The 20,349-nt window shown below is 32.4% G+C and overlaps 1 protein-coding gene across 1 annotated transcript; it reads right to left on the bottom strand.

Annotated features, from left to right (window-relative positions):
* Positions 1–2,617: 2,617 nt before the first annotated feature.
* On the bottom strand, positions 2,618–3,853 carry LOC114728995 (glycine-rich cell wall structural protein 1-like). The gene has a single exon (XM_028915935.1). It carries the CDS (start codon positions 3,851–3,853, stop codon positions 2,618–2,620), a length of 1,236 nt encoding a protein of 411 aa, XP_028771768.1.
* Between the last annotated feature and the right edge of the window lie 16,496 nt (positions 3,854–20,349).

The raw sequence follows: 20,349 nt of genomic DNA, 5'->3' as shown, positions 1-20,349 counted from the left end.
GACAGTGACCGGGACGGGACAGGACGCGGGACGGGGTTGTCCCGTCCGGTCCCGGGATATTTTTTTTTTAAAAAATTATTTATTAATAATTATTATTAGATTATTCAATTTACTTATTAATAATAATTATTATTATTATAGTGATTTTTAACTCTTAAGTTGTAATATTATCTGAACAATATCTCCTTCCTCAATAAAATAATTCATAAAGCCATTATATAGTGTTTATTTTATCGTATTTTTTTTTTACAGTATTGTTTTTACACCTTTTTTATACTATATAATTGAGTTTTCTACATAATATTTTTTATAATGTTTTTATCTTTAAAAGCCTAACAAAAAATAAGCATTATAACATAAAAAAATTTCATATAAAAAATTATAGTATTTTTTTAAAAAAAAAAGGGGAGGGGAACGGGACGGGACGGGACACGGGACTAAAACCCTGTCCCGTCCCTGTTCACTAGGACAGGACCGGGACGGGCATGTCCCGGTCCCGTCCCGTCCCGTGAACACCCCTACGCCTGAGTAATACAAGATAGACGGTGATCAAAAGTGCAAAAAATGCCATTCATCAAATGAGAAGATTTAGTTAAAAGATCACCGAGGACTAAGGAGAAACTCTAAGCAAAGCTTAATACAATTTTTAATCTCTCAAATTTATTCTCATTTTAATTTTGATTCCTTAAGTTTCAAACCATATGTTTTGATCCCTCAAGTTTTTGTTATTTAAAACATTAATCCCTATAATTTAATAAAAAATTGAATTATTTTACCCTCTTAGAGACCAAAACCAAATTAAAAACAAAGTTGAGGGATCAAAAATTATACTAATATAAACCTGCCAGTCTCTATGAACAAATAACCTGGTCTCATCAATAAGATCTCTAAATGGGTGATTGCTGTCAATTTTAACTATCTCTCTCTCTCTAGAGTCTCTCTCTCTCTATATATATATATATATCAATATCATTAACATCAACGTCAAGCATAACATCAACAAGCCACAAGCGTTGAACGGCCTTTTCTGTGTTTTTGGGTGACAACTTGTCTTCAACACCTGACTTCAATCTGAATGGGCCAGATAGGCCCAATTGAAAATAGGCCTCTAGTTTAATTACCCATTTGCAAATACCGAACCTTTTGTTTTTGGATTTATGCTCGCTTTTTTGTTTTTTGACCAGCACATTTATGCTGGCTTTTGGGATTCTGATCGATTGTTGCCTCTGTGGAACCATTAAATTAAAATTAATTTAATTCATGTCATTTTTATATTTAAAATATATAAATTTGAGAAAATTAATCTAAGATTTAGTTTACTTTTAAATTTCGTAAATCGAACTGCTCTCAAGCTGAATTTTTAGCTGAAGAAGTACCTTTAGGTAATGAAAAGCATTTTGTAAAAAAGAAAATAAAAAATTGAACTAAAGAAAAGAATACCTTTTATCTAAATGAAACTTTTTATATATTTTGAAAACAAATAATATCAGTAATTTCAATAAAAATCATATGCAGATTTTTTTTAAATAAAATTTGGTATAAATAATAGGATTTACTATATCTTGCTTTATATAGTATACATATTTTACGGAAGTATAAGGTTTTGTCCAAAAGTTTGATGATAAAGTAACACGCATTTGTGTACGTTATGTTATATTGGTAAAAAAAATTTAATATTATCTTAAAATATTAATCTTGTCAGCTAAAGTGACAATTAAAAATATGTTGTTCCTCGTTGACTTAACCATTATACCGACGTACTAAAATGAAGTATAAAAATTGCTAAATTACGTGGTCTAATCAAATAAACATAGTTGCTTTACGATATTTTCCTTTTTCTTTATTTTAATTCCTTTTAATATGATAAAGCAAGCACATCCTTGATAACCAAAAAAGTTGATAAAGTTTTTAATTTAGAACCTTATGGTTGACATGTATCTGATCCCAGTTGTTATCAATTCATTGATGTGATGATATAATTGGCGCCTGTGATGATATTGAGAGCTTTAACAAAAATTGATAGGCTCCTAATATTTAAAATAAAAAGGTATTACCTCCGGTCCTAATTATAAGACCCAGTTGACTTATTTGAGGAGATTAAGGAAGTAAGTTAAGTTAGTTATTTGTAATAAATAAGTGTTGTCATTCCTAAAATATCATTGCTAATTAAGTGTATTGGCTAGAACTATCATTATTAGAAGGACTATCTTGGGAAAAAATGCATAAATATGAGAGACAAAATAGATTGGGGTCTTATAATTAGGACCAAATAAAAAGTCAAACAGGGTTTTATATTAAGGACCGGAGGTAGTACTAATTTTCTATTAATGGACACATGCTTCTGGCTAAAAAGATCACCCACTTAACAAATACAATATTAATTGCAAAGCTAGCTCATGGACCCAATAATAAACAAAACCAAAGATCTGACATAGACAATAAAATTATTTGAATTCAGAAGAGGGGGAAAAAAGAAGTGGTAATTTATTTTGCATGAGGATCATGAAATATGATTAACCTCTCTACGTATAACTACTAGAAAATATGGCTTGTAAGATCAAACAAATTAATAGGCTTTTGATGGGATATAGGTTATGGAAGGAGGGAGATAAGGGAGCTAGGGTTTGTGAGAATTGATATTGATGGCAGTGTTACCAGATCCTCCATTTGTTGTTCCCATTCCAAACCCAAATCCCATTCCCATTCCAAATCCCATTCCTATTCCATTTCTGTTGTTGTTGATATTTTCTCCTTTGCCTTCTCCATTTCCTCCCCCAATTCCATAGCCACTTCCTCCCCCGCTACCATATCCTCCTCCATTTTCACCACCTCCTCCTCCGCTGCCGCCTCCTCCTCCTCCTCCCATCCCGCTCATACCCATACCAGCACCAAAGCCACTACCATGACCATATCCTCCACCACTATTGCTCCTACCACCACCGCCTTCACCTCCTCCTCCGCCTCCTCCTCCTCCCATGCCCCCCATTCCCCCACCTGCTCCGAAACCACTTCCATAACCTTCCCCTCCTCCACTAGAGCCACCTCCACCTCCTCCTCCACCACCCCCACCTCCTCCATTGTTGCTTACACCAAAACCTGCACCAAATCCACTACCTTCACCATGTCCTCCACCATTGCCCTTACCTCCACCACCACCTCCACCACTGCCTCCTCCACCTCCTCCACCTTCATTTCCCATGCTAGCTCCTACACCAAAACCACTACCGTGACCTGAGCCTCCAGCACTTCCAATGTTGCTTCCTCCCTCTCCTCCTTCTCCACCACCACCACCACCTGCAGCACCACCTCCCCCAACACCAGCACCTGCTCCAAATCCACTACCATGACCAGATCCTCCGGTAGTACCACTTCCACCACCTTCTCCACCTCCTCCTCCACCACCACCTCCGCTTTCACTTACTCCAACTCCAGCTCCAAATCCTTCTCCATGGCCAGACCCACTACTTCCACCCTCTCCTCCTCCACCACCACCACCACCACCTCCTCCTCCTCCTCCTCCAATACTACCTCCACTTGCACCATATCCCTCACCACGTCCAAAGCCCCCACCAACTCCATTGCCACCGCCACCACCCTCTCCTCCACCACCACCATTGCCAGCTGCTTCATTATCTCTCACACCTTTTCCAAAGAAACTCCCACAGCCCCTCCAACTTCTATAAGAACAATAATCACCATTATTGTCACCACCAAACCTCCATCGGTTTGGATCAACAAAGCCATTATCATGAATATCCACGTCCTTCCCTTGAACAATACCACTCAAAGCGCAAAAGGTACTCCATGAAAGCAAAGCCACGAATGTGAGCTTAGCAGTAGTACTAGCACCCATAATTCTCTCTATATGAAACTCGAACTTCGTGTTTGTAATGATTAATGACCCCTCTTCTTGGCCCTATATATAGAGATCCATGTCCATTAAAATAATAGAGCATAATATTATATTACTGCATTTCAAAGGGAAGAGTTATGGGCAAAAGATTATATGTGGAAGACATCTAAGTCAAGAAATGTCCAATTAGTGTCCCCTTTGGTCAACCATAGCCGACTGGAAATATTAAAGAACTGTAAGCGAAGTTAATGCTTCTGATGTATAATCAAATCCAAAATTTTTAGTATTGTTGCTTATATATTAATAAAATTTAGCTATAGAGCTAGAAAACATGGTTGAATTAGAACTAGTGGAGTAGGTGACTCTATCATCTCGATATGCGCGAAGAAATTCGAGAGCATGTATAATTTATACTATTGTGAATAGTATAAAGGAAATGATACATGTGACGTTCACTTCAGTTTTATTCTTCAGTATGTTCCCACTAATCCAAAATAAATTGATGTATAAGTCGATATTAAATTTATCATGGTCCTTAGCTAAGATATATTATTCTCCGTTCTTAATATAAGAGCTACTTAACTAATTTAAATATATTAAAAATATTAATTAAGTAAGTTATTTGTAACAAATATAAGTTAGTTTATCTAAAGTATCATTTTTAATCATGACTAATTACAGACCAAAACTCCTTGTATGTGTAATTAATAAGGATACTTTGAAAAATGAACTATAAATTTAGAAGACGAAATGTATAGAAGTCTTATATTTGTAACCAGATTCAAACCTTAAGTAGCTCTTATCTCAGTGCTGAAGGCAGAAACATAGAAAAATACAGGAATTTGTCACTCCAGAAAAACAAGAAATATTTGTAAATAATTGGAGAAAATGACATATTTATATCATGTAGATCCCTAAAATTATATATATATTTTAGAAAATAACATGATATCCTCTTTTCTTCCTTGGATGCTATATTGACCAATATTAATAAGAGGCAAAGTGACTATATTGGAAAACACCCATTCGGAAGCCATGTGAGAACTAACATGGAAAGAGACAAAAGTAAAGCGTTTTGGCCACTTAGGGATATATATTAGTCGTATTTGTTAAATTGTTTGGTTTGGTGGGGGCTAAGACACTTGAAGTGTACGCGTGGCAAAGTAGATAGAAGGCAAATATCCTTCTTCTTCTTCTTCTTATTCTCCTAAAGTTTCATCATTCAGATACATACAAGAGTTTGATACAGCTTGGCTTGCTGGTTTTTATTGGATCCTTGATGGACCACTCTAACCATTAGCACTACATTTTTAGATCTTTTCATTATATAATTTCATATCTGTCAGTCATATGCTCTTAACAAATCACATTGCAATTCCTCGTTAAAGGGAGCATAATAATTACCTGCAGCTTTATTTATTAATCATCTATATACATATAATAATTAAGCTTTAATTAAACCCTTCACTTAGTTTGAAGCATATGGTTTAGTGGGTTTACTTCCATATCTTTGCAATTTTCTATTAGTTGATCAGTGTTGAAAGTAAACGCATCAAAGTCAATCATAGTAACAATTAATACATGAATAAATTAAATCATGTATTTATTATTCCTGTTGTTCTATTAAAAATTACTCCCTCCGGTCCCTGGAATCAAGAAAAGGAGGGTATGTATGTCATTAGATACGTCTGAAAATGAAATAAATTTTCAATATTATCCATATTTAAATAAACAATTTTCAGTTTTAAATTATGTTCTCTTTCATTTTTAATAACTTTAAATAAGGGTAAAATTAGAAAAAATTTAATATTTCATCAAGCGACTTATAATAAGGATAATCCATCTCTTATCTAAAGGTGCCTCGTAATAAAAAACGAAGAGAGGGTACAAACTTGTTTTTTATGTTTAAATTGCACATAATTTTTCTTAAAAGTAGAAAATATGTTTTGTTAGAATTACACACAGATAGTATGTCTTCTTTTGTTTGATAAAGATAGTATGTCTTCTCGTTTCAAAGCTACACAAACTTCCTTGGAAAATGAAGGATAAGTTAAAAAAAAAAAAAAACTCTTTTGATTTTATTTATAAGTCACTTACCATGTTTCATAAAGATTAAAAAAATTTTAAATTTTATTAATTTTATCAGATTAAAACTCAACAAATTTTTATATTTGACGAGAACAAAATCAACATCATTATAAATAAACAGTAAAATTGTATATTTATATAAAAAATTTCTCCTTATATCCTATATAAATAAGACTAATTTTTTTTTTCGTTTTGCTTTATAAATAGGACCTATATTTCAATATATTTTTTATGAACTTTTTCCTGCCAACGATTTTTGATGAAATTATAATGGTAAGACTTATATCCTATTGTTAATGAGATGATAATTAGTGATTTCTACAACTTCTCTAATTAATATCTGCCACGTATCAGAGGTGCCACAAACAACGAGGCATTATTAAAGCCATATCGAATAGAAATTAAAACTACTTCAAAGAGACAAAGACAGTGCCCTTGTCTTCAGGAAAAGATCAATTGTTAGACATCAACAATCTCCCTCTCCAAGATTTTTCTTATTACGGTAATCACTTTACAAGATTTTATTCTTCTTTATTGAATCCTCTCTCTCTCTCTATAGATTTTCATCAACTTGTTTAGGTGTGGATCTATAAAATTAAATATACACACACACACACACAACTTAACTACTCCCACTTTGCCACTTGTACAACAATTTAGTAAAATTATCTTTCAGATGTAACTCAACAAACCACAAATGTCTATAATAATCCCAAAAGTGGAATACAGTCACCAATGCCTATATATACACACACAAGCATACACATATGTAGGTATAGGTTATCTCAATAATATTAGTGTTGATTGAACTGATTATTCTTCAAATCTTAAGACATTATAAAATTTGCAAATATTTTTCAGAGAGATTTATTTTATTTTATTTTATTTTTTAACAAATAGAGATACACAAAAATCTCTTTTTTCCAGGAGGTTTATAAAAATCGATAACATATATTCCTCTGATCTTATTTATAAGGCACTTTCAACATGTTTCACACATATCAAAGAAAACTTTAAACTGCATTAACTATTTATTAAAATATATCAACTTTTCAATTTTTCCTCTATTTAATATATGCTCATTTTAAAAAGAATAACTATCTATACTATAATAAATGAAGGAAAATATGGTACATTCATGGTAAAAATTTAATGAAGCGACTTATAAATATGACTAAAAAAAACTTTCTCTCTCTGGCCTATAAATAGGATCAGAGGAGTATTATGCATTATTTTTTTGGCCAATCATATATTATACATTATTAATTGATACGCCGAATCAACATTTAATACTTGATATATTTAGTCCGTCCGCATCTCCAAAACAAAAAAAAAAAGTGAGTGAAAAGAATGAATTTATAAATTTTAGATCTCGAATTTTTAATATTTGAGATGAATTTTTTTTATAAGAAAAAAGACACTAAAATACCATCAAAAGTACTAAACAACAAATAAGGGTAGGTGGATTTTAAAATCCCAAATCAGACCCTAGGTACTATTTTAGAATTTTAAAATATTGTGAAATGACAACATTGTCTTTACTCTTTGTGATACTTTTATATAGCTATTAACTATTTTAATTTAACTATTAACTATTTTTGTTTTTAAAGTTCCAGTGAATACTTTTATATAGTTATTAATTACACAAGAGTAGTAAATAACTAAACAAAAAGTAGTCATTAGATCTCCAACAACACTTAATGTATTTTTTGAATTTTTGAAACAAAAGTAGTCAATAGCAAAACTAGAGTAGTCATCAAAATTTTAAAAATAAAAGTAGTCAATCACAATACTAGAGTAGTTAGTAATTAAACAAGAGTAATCATCAGAATTTTAAAAATAAATGTAGTCTATAACTAAAAAAGAATAGTCAATACATAAGAAAGAGTAGTCATCGCAGTTCCGGCGATGGGTCACCGGAATTCTCGTGACATGTTACCGAAGCTTCGAGGTCTGGCCACTGGCAAGGTTGCCGGTGCCAGAACTTCAATGATCGAAAGTGCTGAGGTAGCAGTATTTAAAAAAAATAGTTAAAAAAATAGTAAAGGATATCTGTGTAATTTTACAAGATTTGAAAATTCTAAATAGTACCTGAGGTCTGAATTGGGGTTTTGAAATTTACTTATTCTTATTTGTCTTTTAATATTTTTTTAGGGTATTTTAGTCTCTTTTTTTCTTTTTTCTATCGCAAATTTTCATATGTTTTTTCTTTCCTTCCTTCCTTCATGGCCCCCCCGGGCAGGAGGCTTTGCTATGACGTGATTAAAAGCCCTTGTTGAAGATTGGCCCAATAAAAGTACAGGCCCTTTCGGATGATCCCAGGATTGTCACCGAGCAAATCAAAGTAGTGACGTACAAAGCAAACTAATCAAACAGCAAAACAATATTATATTTACAACCATCAGAAAGTTGGGTCTAGAAAACACTAGTCCCTCACAATATGCTAAATCAAAAATCGAATCCTATTGAGAGAAGTGTTCATATTTAATGTCTTATAGTACCTCAGATGCGTAACAAAAAACACACACACACATATTATAGCTACGCTCATCTATGCCATCCTGATCCTTAGTACTTCCTTTAGTTCATAATACAAGAAGTTGGTTTAAAAAAAAAAAAATTGGCCAGTTGACAAAATAATTAATGATAGTTTTTCACTTTTAACTCTTGTAACAAGGAAGAGAGAGGAGAGAGGAGAGATGAGAGAATTTTTTTTTTGTAATCATATTCTTTAATAGGGGTAAAGTAGGTCATTTCTATTAATTTGGAAAAAAAATAATGACTTAACTAACATTCCTTGATTTATGAAAAAAACTTAACTAACTTTTACGTTATGGACTAGAGAGAGTATAAGTTAATGGAAAAATGACAAAAAAAGAAGTGAAAATTGCAATATTTCAATTCAGACATTTAAGATTTCAAAATTCCACAGAGGAAGTGATGCCTTATTGAGTATTCTGCAAATTTAGTTAAATGATAAAATACCCTTGTTCAAAAAGTTTATTAATAGTTGTGAACTGGCAAATGAATAAGTGTTTGAATCTTGAATGGTAACCTTACGGGTAGTAAGGGAGAGTGACTGAGCGAATCAATTGCTGTAATGTGGTACCTAGAGCCCGATTAATCTTGGAACTTGGTGAAATACTGAAAGGTGCTCTGAAAACTGGATGTAGGTCAAGTGGTTGAGATCGAACTAGTATAAATTCTGTGTCTACTTTCTACGGTGAAATCACTCTAACTTACGCTCTCTGTTTCTATTTAGCTTACTGTTTTTTTAATTCGCAAGATTTTTATAACTCACCCAATTCACCCTCTTCTTAGGTGAGACTGCCACTAACACAGCGGACTGAGGAGGACCATTTTTCGGGGATGATCAACCCCATGATGATACTAGTGAGGGAGGAGGAGGAGGAGCAGGTTCAGGGAATGAGAACCCCCATACTGAGCAGCGTCCTGCTCCCAGACGCTAGACCTATTTTGAGGTAGAATTTGAGGGTAAGTATTTATTTAACTTTTTTTAAATCTGGCAACTATTGAATTTATTTAGAATTTTTTTAATTCATTAATAAATAATTAATTTCTTAATTAAATTTTACAGACTCTGAGGGGAACAGGTCCTATAGGAGTCTGACAGTCAGAGAGCTGTCTGTGATGACGAGCGGACAGGTGGTTGTGCTACTGAATGAATTGGGCCAACCGACCAAGAAAGGTGGCTAGCTGTATAACAAGTATGTGCACCTTCTTGGTCAGCAGCGGACCTTGTTCCCCATTTATGTGAAGGATTGAAAGAAAATCACTTAAGAGAAGAAGCAACAAGGTTGGGAAATAATGAAGGTACTATAAAGTTATTATTTATAATTTTTTAATTTAAGTAAATGAATATATATTTTGTTTTTAAACTATTTAATTGTTTGATTGTAATTTTTTATTTTTTATTTTTTTAATTAATTTTTTATTTATAATATTTTTAAATTAGTAAAATGAACGTATATTTTTTATTTAAATTACTTAATTGTTTGACTATAATTTGTTATTGATGTAATTTATTTTTATTCATAATATTTTGAAATTAGTTAAATGAATATATATTTTTTGTTTAAAGCACTTAATTGTTTGTATTTAAATTTTTATTTATTTAATTAATTTATTGCTAATAATATTTTTAAATTAGTTGAATGAATATATATTTTTTTTTAAATTACTTAATTGTTTGATTATGATTTGTTATTAATGTAATTTATTTTTATTTATATATTTTCAAATTAGTTAAATGAATATATATTTATTTAAATTACTTAATTGTTCGATTATATTTGTTATTTATTTCATTAATTTATTACTTATAATAATTTTAAATTAGTTGAATGAAAATATATTTTTATTTAATTACTTAATTGTTTGATTATGATTTGTTATTGCTGTAATTTATTTTTATTGATAATATTTTGAAATTATTTAAATGAATATAATTTTTTTTTAAATTACTTTATTGTTTGATAGTAATTTGTTATTTATTTCATTAATTTATTACTTATAATAATTTTAAATTAGTTGAATGAAAGTATATTTTTATTTAAATAACTTAATTGTTTGATTATGATTTGTTATTGTTGTAATTTATTTTTTATTGAATATTTTGACATTAGTTAAATGAATATATAATTTTTATTTAAATTACTTTATTGTTTGATAGTAATTTGTTTTTATTTATTTCATTATTTTATTACTTATAATAATTTTAAATTAGTTGAATGAAAGTATATTTTTATTTAAATTACTTAATTGTTTGTTTATGATTTGTTATTTATTTCATTAATTTATTACTTATAATAATTTTAAATTAGTTGAATAAAAATATATTTTTATTTAAATAACTTAATTGTTTGATTATGATTTGTTATTGATATAATTTATTTTTTATTTATAATATTTTTAATGAGTTAAATGAATAATATTTTTTATTTAAATTGCTTAATTGTTTGTTTATAATTTGTTATTTATTTAATTATTTTTTATTTTATTAGCAAAATGAATATAATTCTTTATTTTTTTAATTACAGAGTAAATTTATACTGGGAGAGAAGTTGAGGGTTGACTTGTGGCAGGGGAAGAAAGGTGACGGGACGAGGCCCCTGCAGGAGATACTGGCAGATATACCTGGTGGAGCCGGAGCAAGACTGGCCAAGTTATGTTTATTTTAGGGTGTCGGCTAACCAGATGGTATGATAATATTGCTTTAATTATAATTTTTTTGTTTTTTGTCCAATTTGACTAATTTAATTTAATTTTTTTACATTTTGTTTTAGGCTCTTTCCCAGAGAAATACTGGGAGCATCAGGCATCAGACAATACATCATAGGGTTGGATCCAGGAGCTTTGATATCAGCTATGACGAGATTGTAAGTACTTGAAAAGAATTTGTTGAATGTGTATATGTATTTAATTTGTAATTAATAATTTCTTTCATTTCATTTACAAAGGAAAAAGACGCGGTAGGAGCGGGGATACACGCCCACCTATGGCGAGATGTGGCCGATTCTGTACAACCTCGAGACGGGCCTGTGTCGGATGAGGTTGAGGAGATGACGGTAAGTAATTAATTAAATATTAATATCATATTGCAATATAAATATTATTTCATACTAATTAATATCTTTATATTAATTTTGATAGGCACGGATGACTCAGGTCGATACCGAGCTGCATGAGTCTCAGGGTCTGCCTTGGATCCCACCACCTCAACTTTAGCAGGCTTGGTCTTAGGCCCACACTACTGGGTTGCCCCGCTCAGGTTGCGCTGGCCCTTCATATACTGTAGGGAGCTCTCAGGCGAGTACAGGAGCGAAGCAACCGGGTTCCTTATCCTCAGATGAGCTGTGACAAGAGCTTAGGCGAGAGATAGAGGCCAGGATGGAGGAGCGTGATCGTCAGTTCCAGTTGCAGCTTGACCAGTTAAAGGCAGCTGCTATGACTAGTTAAAAGCAGCTGCTATGGCCATGCGTGATGTGGTGATCACTATCACTCCAAACATCCTGATTCCCAAGATCCCTGACGTACGCTTGCCACCAGTCCCGTCCCTGCACGACCAGCAGCCAGTCTAGCGCCACAAGATCAGCAGCCTGCCTACCCCCAGCAGAACTAGCAGGAGGATCCAGCACCCGACAATCACAATGATGCTGCTTCTGCCCCTCACCCCTGATTTCCCCTGTTTTCCTTGTGTAGGATTTTATTTGGATTTGGATTTTATTATTTTATATTTTATGTGGATATTTATTTAAATTTTATGTTTATTTGTTACTTTTATTATTTATTTCTTTCTATAATTTTATTTATATCAAGTATTAATTAATATATTGTTGCATTATATAAAACATGCTAAACATATATTCTTTTAACATTAAAATTCATTCTTGGAATATGTATTTTAATATTTAACATATCATGGAATTTTTTAAATTTATGCATACATATATTATTGATACCTTTTAATACCTATTTATTATTTTAATATTTTTGTAAAATTTAATTTAATAAATATTAATTTATTCTAACAAACATTTTCTAGCGATTATAAACCGCTACAAAACTATAACATGTTAACAATTTCCAGCGGTTAATTAATCGCTAGAACATTCATGGGAAATTCAAGTTTCCCTCCTCCCTTGAACTTTCTAGCGGTTAAAAACCACTAGAAAATAAATAACCGTTGTCGAAAAATTTCTAGTGGTTATAAACTGCTAGAAAATATATAACAGTTGTCATATTCAAATTTCCCTCCCGGCTCGAAACTTTTAGTGGTTTTAAACAGCTAGAAAATCTATAACCACCAGAAAATGCTTCTGAATTCAAATTTCTAGTTGTTAAAACCGCTAGAAATTTCTAGCAGTTTAGAACCATTACAAAAATTGACCGTTATGTATCCGTTCGCAGCCTCCTTTATAGGCTAAAGAACTCTATCTGAAATTCATTTTAACTTCTCTTTGAGCTTCCTATGTCTTATTTCACAAAATTTGAGCAACATTAGTAATGGATAGGTCGTGGATCAACTTGCACCGGTCGACTCCGCAATACTTGGTTGGTCTAAACTATTTCTTGGATCTTGCTTTCGCCAATGCCACCATAAATGGTAAGATTCAGTGTCCATGTCTTAAATGTAATTTCAAGAAGTGGCATCCCAGAGGTATTGTTAGAGAACATTTGATCTTTAAGCCCTTCCCGTGAGAGTATGTATTTTGGCAACTACATGGGGAATGACCAGATATGGTTGCTGAGTCAGTTCCAGTAGTTTCACGGATGGGAGTTTGAGTGGATGAAGCCAATGTTGTGAACGACACTGTGCATGATGCTTTTGGCATTCACGAAAGTGAGGATCCCAATAAAGATGAAGTAGAGGGGCCTCAACTGAAGTTTCTTAAAAACAAACTGCTCGGGAATTTCTTGACCTCATGAGTGAAGCTGACAAGCCTCTTTATTCTGAGTGCACAAAGTATTCTAAGTTGTCATTGTTGGTGAGGTTGTATCATATCAAATGCTTGTGTGGTATGACTGACAAGGTGATGTCCATGCTGTTGGAATTACTGGGAGATGCTTTCCCTCAAGTTGAATTCCCTCCATCTTTTTATGAAGCAAAGAAGATTATTAACAAGCTTGGCTTGAACTACAAGAAGATAGATGCATGCCCAAACGACTGTATGTTGTACTAGGGAGATGATACAGACAAGGAGATTTGTATGAGATGTAAGACGTCTCAGTATAAGTCAGTATGGAAGGGAAAAAAGCAGAAGAAGAAACCAGCCAAAATTCTCAAGTACAATTTATTATAATGTGTTACTTATTCAGTCTCTAAATATTCGATATTTGAAATTCTCAATACAATTGATTATAATGTGCTACTTGTTCAGTCTTTAAATATTCAATATTTGAAAATTTTAATGCATTATTTCCTTAGATACTTTCCTTTGAAACCGTGGTTGCAAAGAATATATATGTCATCAAAAATGGCTCAGAACATGAGGTGGCATGTGACTGAGGAAAATCCAAATGGCAGGTTAAGGAACCTATGAGATTCGGAGGTGTGGAAAACATTTCATGCGAAATTTCTAGACTTTGCCAATGATCCTAGAAATATACATCTTGCATTGGCAACTGATGGTTTTAATCTCTTTAGAAACATGAGCATCAGTTACAATATCTAGCTAGTGGTGTTAATTCCATACAATCTACCACCTTGGATGAGCATGAAGCAGAGCTGTTTTTTGTTTTCCATGATCGTTCCTGGCAAGAAATCACCTGGAAATGATATAGACATATACCTGCAACTGTTGATACACGAATTGATCGACCTGTGGAGGAATGGTGTTGAGGCATATGACTCATATGATAAGCGACTATTCAATCGCTGTGTAGCCTTGATGTGGACAATAAGTGATTTTCCCGGTTTAGAGAACTTTGTCAGGCTAGAACGTGCATACTGGGTTGGCCTGTCTTGAGTGCAATTTTGATTCCGTGCCATGTTGCCTTCCACACAGTCGCAAGTGGTGCTTTATAGGATTTGATGGTTCCTCAATACCAACCACAGATTTAAATTGCAACGGATTCGCTTTGATGGGAAACAGAAGAAGAGAGATCCTCCTGTTACTTTTTGTTTGCTGTGGATATTTTACGGCAGTTAGAAGATGTTAATGTCGAATTTGGTAAGAATGTAGATCCCAAATAACTGGGATGACGATCTCGTGAGACATCTGATGCACAACCTACACAATAGCGGAAGAGAAGCATATTTTTTACTCTTCCTTATTGGGAATCTAATTTGCTACAACACAATTTGGATGTTATGCACATTAAAAAAAAGGTGTACGATAATGTGCTATATAAATCGCTCAACAAAGTTGGAAATTCCAAAGACCATCTAGCAGCTAGAAAAGATTTACGGGCCTGAGGAATTCGTGAAGAGGCTTGGCTCGATGAAAACGACAAGTTTCAACCAGCTAAATTCACCTTGACGAAGCAGAACAAGGATATCTTCCTTTTGACGCTGAAGAACATAAAAGTACCAGATAGATATTCTAGCAACATCTCAAGGTGTATCGATCTGCAGGCTCGAAAGGTTACTGGGTTAAAAAGTCATGACTCCCATATTCTTATGCAACAGTTACTTCTATTAGCCTTGAAAAACACACTTCCTTTTGATGTATCAATGGTTTTGGTGGAATTGTGTTCATTTTTTAAGAAGTTGTGTGCGAAGGTCTTGAGAACGAAAGAGCTTGATCAGCTGCAAAATAAAATAATTCTTACACTTTGTCACTTGGAGATGATATTTCCTCTATTATTCTTCACTGTTATGGTTCACTTGACTGTCCACCTTGTTCGAGAAGCAAAGGTTGTTGGCCCAGTTCACTATCGATGGATGTACCCTATAGAGAGGTACTAGATTATCTTTTATCGCTGCCTCTTTAAATTTCACATTGTTATTTCATTTGCTCGCAATTATTAATGGAATATTAACTTGCAGGTACTTGAGAAAATTGAAATCATATGTTAGGAATAAGGCGTGGCCTGAGGGGTCAATAGCAGAAGGTTGTTCCGGATATGAGGTCCTAACTTTCTGTTCAAGGTACTTTGATGACATGGAGACATCTTTTAATTGCTCAGAATGTGTAGATGATTCTCCTCCTGGTCCTTCCACGTCAAGTTTATTTCCTCCTGTCGGGAAACCAGTTAGAGGATATGAATTCATCAGACTCACTCCCATAGAGAAATTCAAGGCACACAGACATATTTTTGATAAATTGTAGTCAAGTTGAACCCTTGATGCAGTAAGTATTATATAAGCTTACTAACTTTTACACTTTATATTTGTTTCTCACTGACTCTTCTAACAAATTACACTTCACTGTAGTGAGTTTAGAAGTTACCTCAGGCAGCAGCTACAGGGGTGTGCACGTTCCACTGACATTGATAAAGGAGTCCACAAAGAGTTTCCCGGTTGGTTTACACATCGAATATGTTATGACAATAGCTTATACACAGATGAATTCAAAGCTCTTTCCCTCGATCCGTTAGACCATGCATGAAGGTTGATCGCATATAATGTCAACAGTTCAAGTTCTGTACGGTTAGACGTGATCAGGGATTGCTCACACAAACTCTGGAGTTTCCGGGACATTTAGGACGAGATGTTATGCTAGCAGCAGTGACGGTGATATGCGCTTTGGGGCGTCACTTACTATGGAAAGTTGATTGGCATCATTGAGTTGAGATACCAGCTTTTCACCGTAACTATATTCAAGTGCTCCTTAGCAAGTACGACAACTTCATGTGGACTCGCTACTGACTACTTGGGCATCACCTCTGTTAATTTCTCTAGACTTATTCATATGGGGGAATCTGAAGATGATGAGCCATATATTCTTGCTTTTGAGGCACACCAGGTTTACTATGTTGAGGACGAGAAACATAAAGACTGGAATGTGGTTGTTCACCTCAAGCCACGGGATCTTTATGATATGGGTGATGGTGACATTATTTATGACAGCAAACCCTTCCAACCCTTGAATTTTGAAAACTTCTTTCCTCAAGGAGACAATAATTTGGCAATTTTGAAAACCTCTTTTCTTAAATTATTTAAATAATTAACTACTGATTACTAATTTTTTCTAAATATATAATTCTAACATAATTTTTTTTAATATCTCCTTTCAGGCAGGATGATGATCAAGAATAGCAGTTTCAAAAATTTTATTGCTAAAAAAATTTTCCTTTCATAAATAAATATATATAAATTAAAATTGGTTCAGTTTTTTAAAAAGTAAAAATTACAATTTGTAGCGGTTATATAACCGCTACAAATTGTGAAACTGTTACAAATACTAGCTGTTTTATTATATGCTAGAAAATACAATATAACCGCTAAAAATTGTGAAACTGCTACAAATACTAGCGGTTTTATTATATGCTAGAAATACAAGGCCGCTACAAAATGAATTAAAACACTGCAAAAAAACTGCTACAAATGTCTTGCTGATCTCTATAAATACCACATCACCTCTTCATTCATTTATCCCATCTCTTTTCCTTCCTCTCCCATTCTTCTTTATAATTCTCTCTTTTTTTCTTACTCTATGATATGGTGGTTTTTTTCTCTTCATTATATGGTAAGGTGATTTTTATTTTATGAGTCTTAATATCTTTTATTTGTCTTTATTTATAATTTGCTAACATATTTATTTCTCTTTTTCTTTTAGATTTTTCTTCTTCACATTTATCATACCCTCCTCAACTGATTCAAGCACTTTTCAACATAACAGTTTAGGTTCAACATTATAAACTATCTTATCTTTAATTCAACTATCTTATTAAATTAAATTCACTTCATTTGACACAATCATAACTTAATTACTTATTATTTATTACAAAATTCAAATGTATAAAATGTAATACATTAGTAATTATACATATTAACAAAAATCCTCTAATATAATCTACTTAATGGTTTTTAAATTTATAATATTATATTTTTTAATAATCAAACATCTCAATTTATTTTTTCGCCTGGAATAAACTTTCTAGCGGTTCTCAAACCGCTATAAAATGAAAAAAAAAGAGCAACAAATTTCATAAAATTTAAATTTGCCGCCCCATTTCTAATGGTTCCTAACTGCTAGAAATTTTTTGGTGCCAATTCCAAAATTTTGATTCCCTGCAAAATTTGATTTCCTCTGAACTTTCTAGCGGTTATTAACTATTAGAAATTTTTGGCGCCAAAATGAAAATTTTTGTTTCTCGGCAAAATGAAATTTCCCTCAGAACTTTTTAGTGGTTACTTAACCGCTTGATATTTTTCTGCGATTTCTAGCGGTTATAAACCGCTAAAATTTCGTCTCATTGTCGTACCACTACTTGTTTTTTCTAGCGGTTATTGTAACTGCTGGAAAGTTTCTGGCGTTTTGACCATACTGTATAACGGTTCCTATAACCCTAGAAATATCTTTCTTACACTTGATCTTCTAGCAGTTTGTCTAACCGCTACAAATGTTATTTGTTGCAATTAAAACCACTAAAAAAGTCATATTTTAACCGCTACAAAATACATGTTTTTTTGTAATGAGTCAAGAAAGAACAGTATTTGAAACCATGCCTAAAACTCTTGAAATTTTTAAAAATTCATAAAAAAAAGAATAAAGTGCATAGAATAGCATTTGAGGTCCAAAAAGTGAAAACAGGATAAAAATAATTTATTAGGGAATGTTTTTTGTAATTATGGATATTTTTGGCTAATTAGAAAAAAAAATTAGTCAAAGTGAATTATTTTAAATGTACAGAAGCCTTAGTTATTTAGACAAAAATGAGAAAAAATTAGTTAAGAGTTTAGCTTTGAAAGTACAGAGTGTAGCTTTACAAATATTTAAAGTCAAAGTATGCCAGTAAAAGACTGGTTTTAGGAAAATTTGAATAGAAGGAGTTACATATCAATTTTGATCTAAGAAAAATTGGTGAACTTCTCCTCAATAAAAGGGAATTATTGGCATCAAGAAATAAATTTTTAGAGCTACTGGATTGGACAAGATCCTAAAAAAATTTAACCGATATAGTGAAATTATATAGGAATAACTTAAAGCTTGGCAGGATAATTTTTCCTCCCATTTTTTCAAGCAATTTTGGTGTCATTTTATGAGAAGAGGACAAGGTTGGAATTATGCTATTTGTGAAGGAGTATAATTGAAAGAGGTTAAATTATAATTTAATAATGCTTCTTAATCACATGTTAGAAAGGCAAGAGGACATATGGCATGATCATGGAAGGGAAGACATGATCATGAGACAAGTAGTCATAGGAATTTTAATAATTTATCAAGGGAAAAATGAAAAACCTATGGAAAAACTTTTGTCTATAAATACCCCTCTACCCACACACATTTTCGGCCAGAAAAGGGAACTAAGGGGAAATGTTTAGCTCTTGAATCCAAGGGAAAAGGAAGAGAAAAAGAACCAAGTCAACTTCGAGGCAACACACAAGGTAAGTTAAGGATTCTTTTAAGGGTTTAATTGCCTTGATTAGTGATTGATTTGGATTTAATTTTGGTGGAGTTTGATGGCTGAAAACCCTAAGATAATGTGCTGATCAAAATGTCATATAATTTGATATGAATGATTAGAAGATAACTTAAGGATTAAAGGATAGGAAAGGTTGAAAACTTATGTTGCAACTTGGTTTTTTGAAGAATTTCAACTTGCTATACATACATAATATATGTGTATTTTGGCCAAGGGAAGATCATGAGGTTAGGGTTTGATTCATATTAATTTGATGCTTCCAATGAGTTAGAACATGAAACTATGTAGGATTATGTTAAGAAAATGTGTTCAGAATAATTAAAATTGAAAATGAAATTTTAAACCTAAAAACCCTCCCTCCTGACCAAGTGTGAAACTAGGGAAAAGTTGAAATTTGATGAATCTAAGTTTAAATATGAATTTTATAAAAAAATCATGTAGGAAAAGCATGGGAGTTATGTTAAAAAGATGATACAAAAACCCTAAAATCAAAGATAAGAGTTAGTGTTTATGTCAAGTCAATTCATTGATGTTGTTTGGGTTAAATTTAGAATGCCTTGTCATGTAATTGATAGGATTTATTCATTGGCAAGAAGAGCCTTAAGAACAAGGGAAAGGAAGCCAGAATCAAGTCTTGATACAAGGTAGCAAGTGTAACATCCTAATTTTCATATGTCTAAGATTTAAGTAAATTTTTATTAAGATAGAATAGATAGAGGTTAAATATGTATATAAGTAATTAAAATAATTAAAATTATATGTATTTGTGTATATGTATAAACAATATAAGAATAAATGAATAAAATAATAATATTAAGAAATCCCACATTGACTAAATGATAGGAGGATAGATAAAATACCAATGTTAAGAAGTCCCACATTGACCAAATGATGGGTAGATGGAGCTCTTGGGGGCTATATATAGGTGGTAGGAGAGGAGAATTAGAGTAAGTTAAATAATTTTCACACAAAACTAAGACAGTCTCGGTAAAGTGCTGTTTACAAGTTCATGAACCATTAGATCAGTCAGCAATTTAGTCAGTTGGTCCTAGACTTCACACTCGTCGATTTCAACAGTTAGATCATCAATACGATCTCTGAGATATAAATACTACTATGTTATTTTTGAGTATAGGCCCTGTTTGTATTTGACCGTTAGCTAGGAGCCAAGGTAACTAAATTTCTATTTGTTGTATGCTTTGGTGTGAGGTTGGTGATAGTTTTATAACCAATCTTTGTATGCGTCTATTATTTTTTGTATGAATTTTCTTTTGTGATGCTACTTTGAAAAGGGTTAAAATCGTTTGTGTTGTTAGTGTCCCACCTTACTATCGGATCCACTTAGGGTTTAATTA

This window comes from Neltuma alba, unplaced genomic scaffold (genome assembly GCF_004799145.2).
Source record: "Neltuma alba isolate B1F8T4 unplaced genomic scaffold, ASM479914v2 tig00012588_pilon, whole genome shotgun sequence".
Lineage (NCBI taxonomy): Eukaryota > Viridiplantae > Streptophyta > Magnoliopsida > Fabales > Fabaceae > Neltuma > Neltuma alba.
Note: the sequence above shows the minus strand (reverse complement) of the source record. Positions and strands in the feature narration are given on the sequence as shown.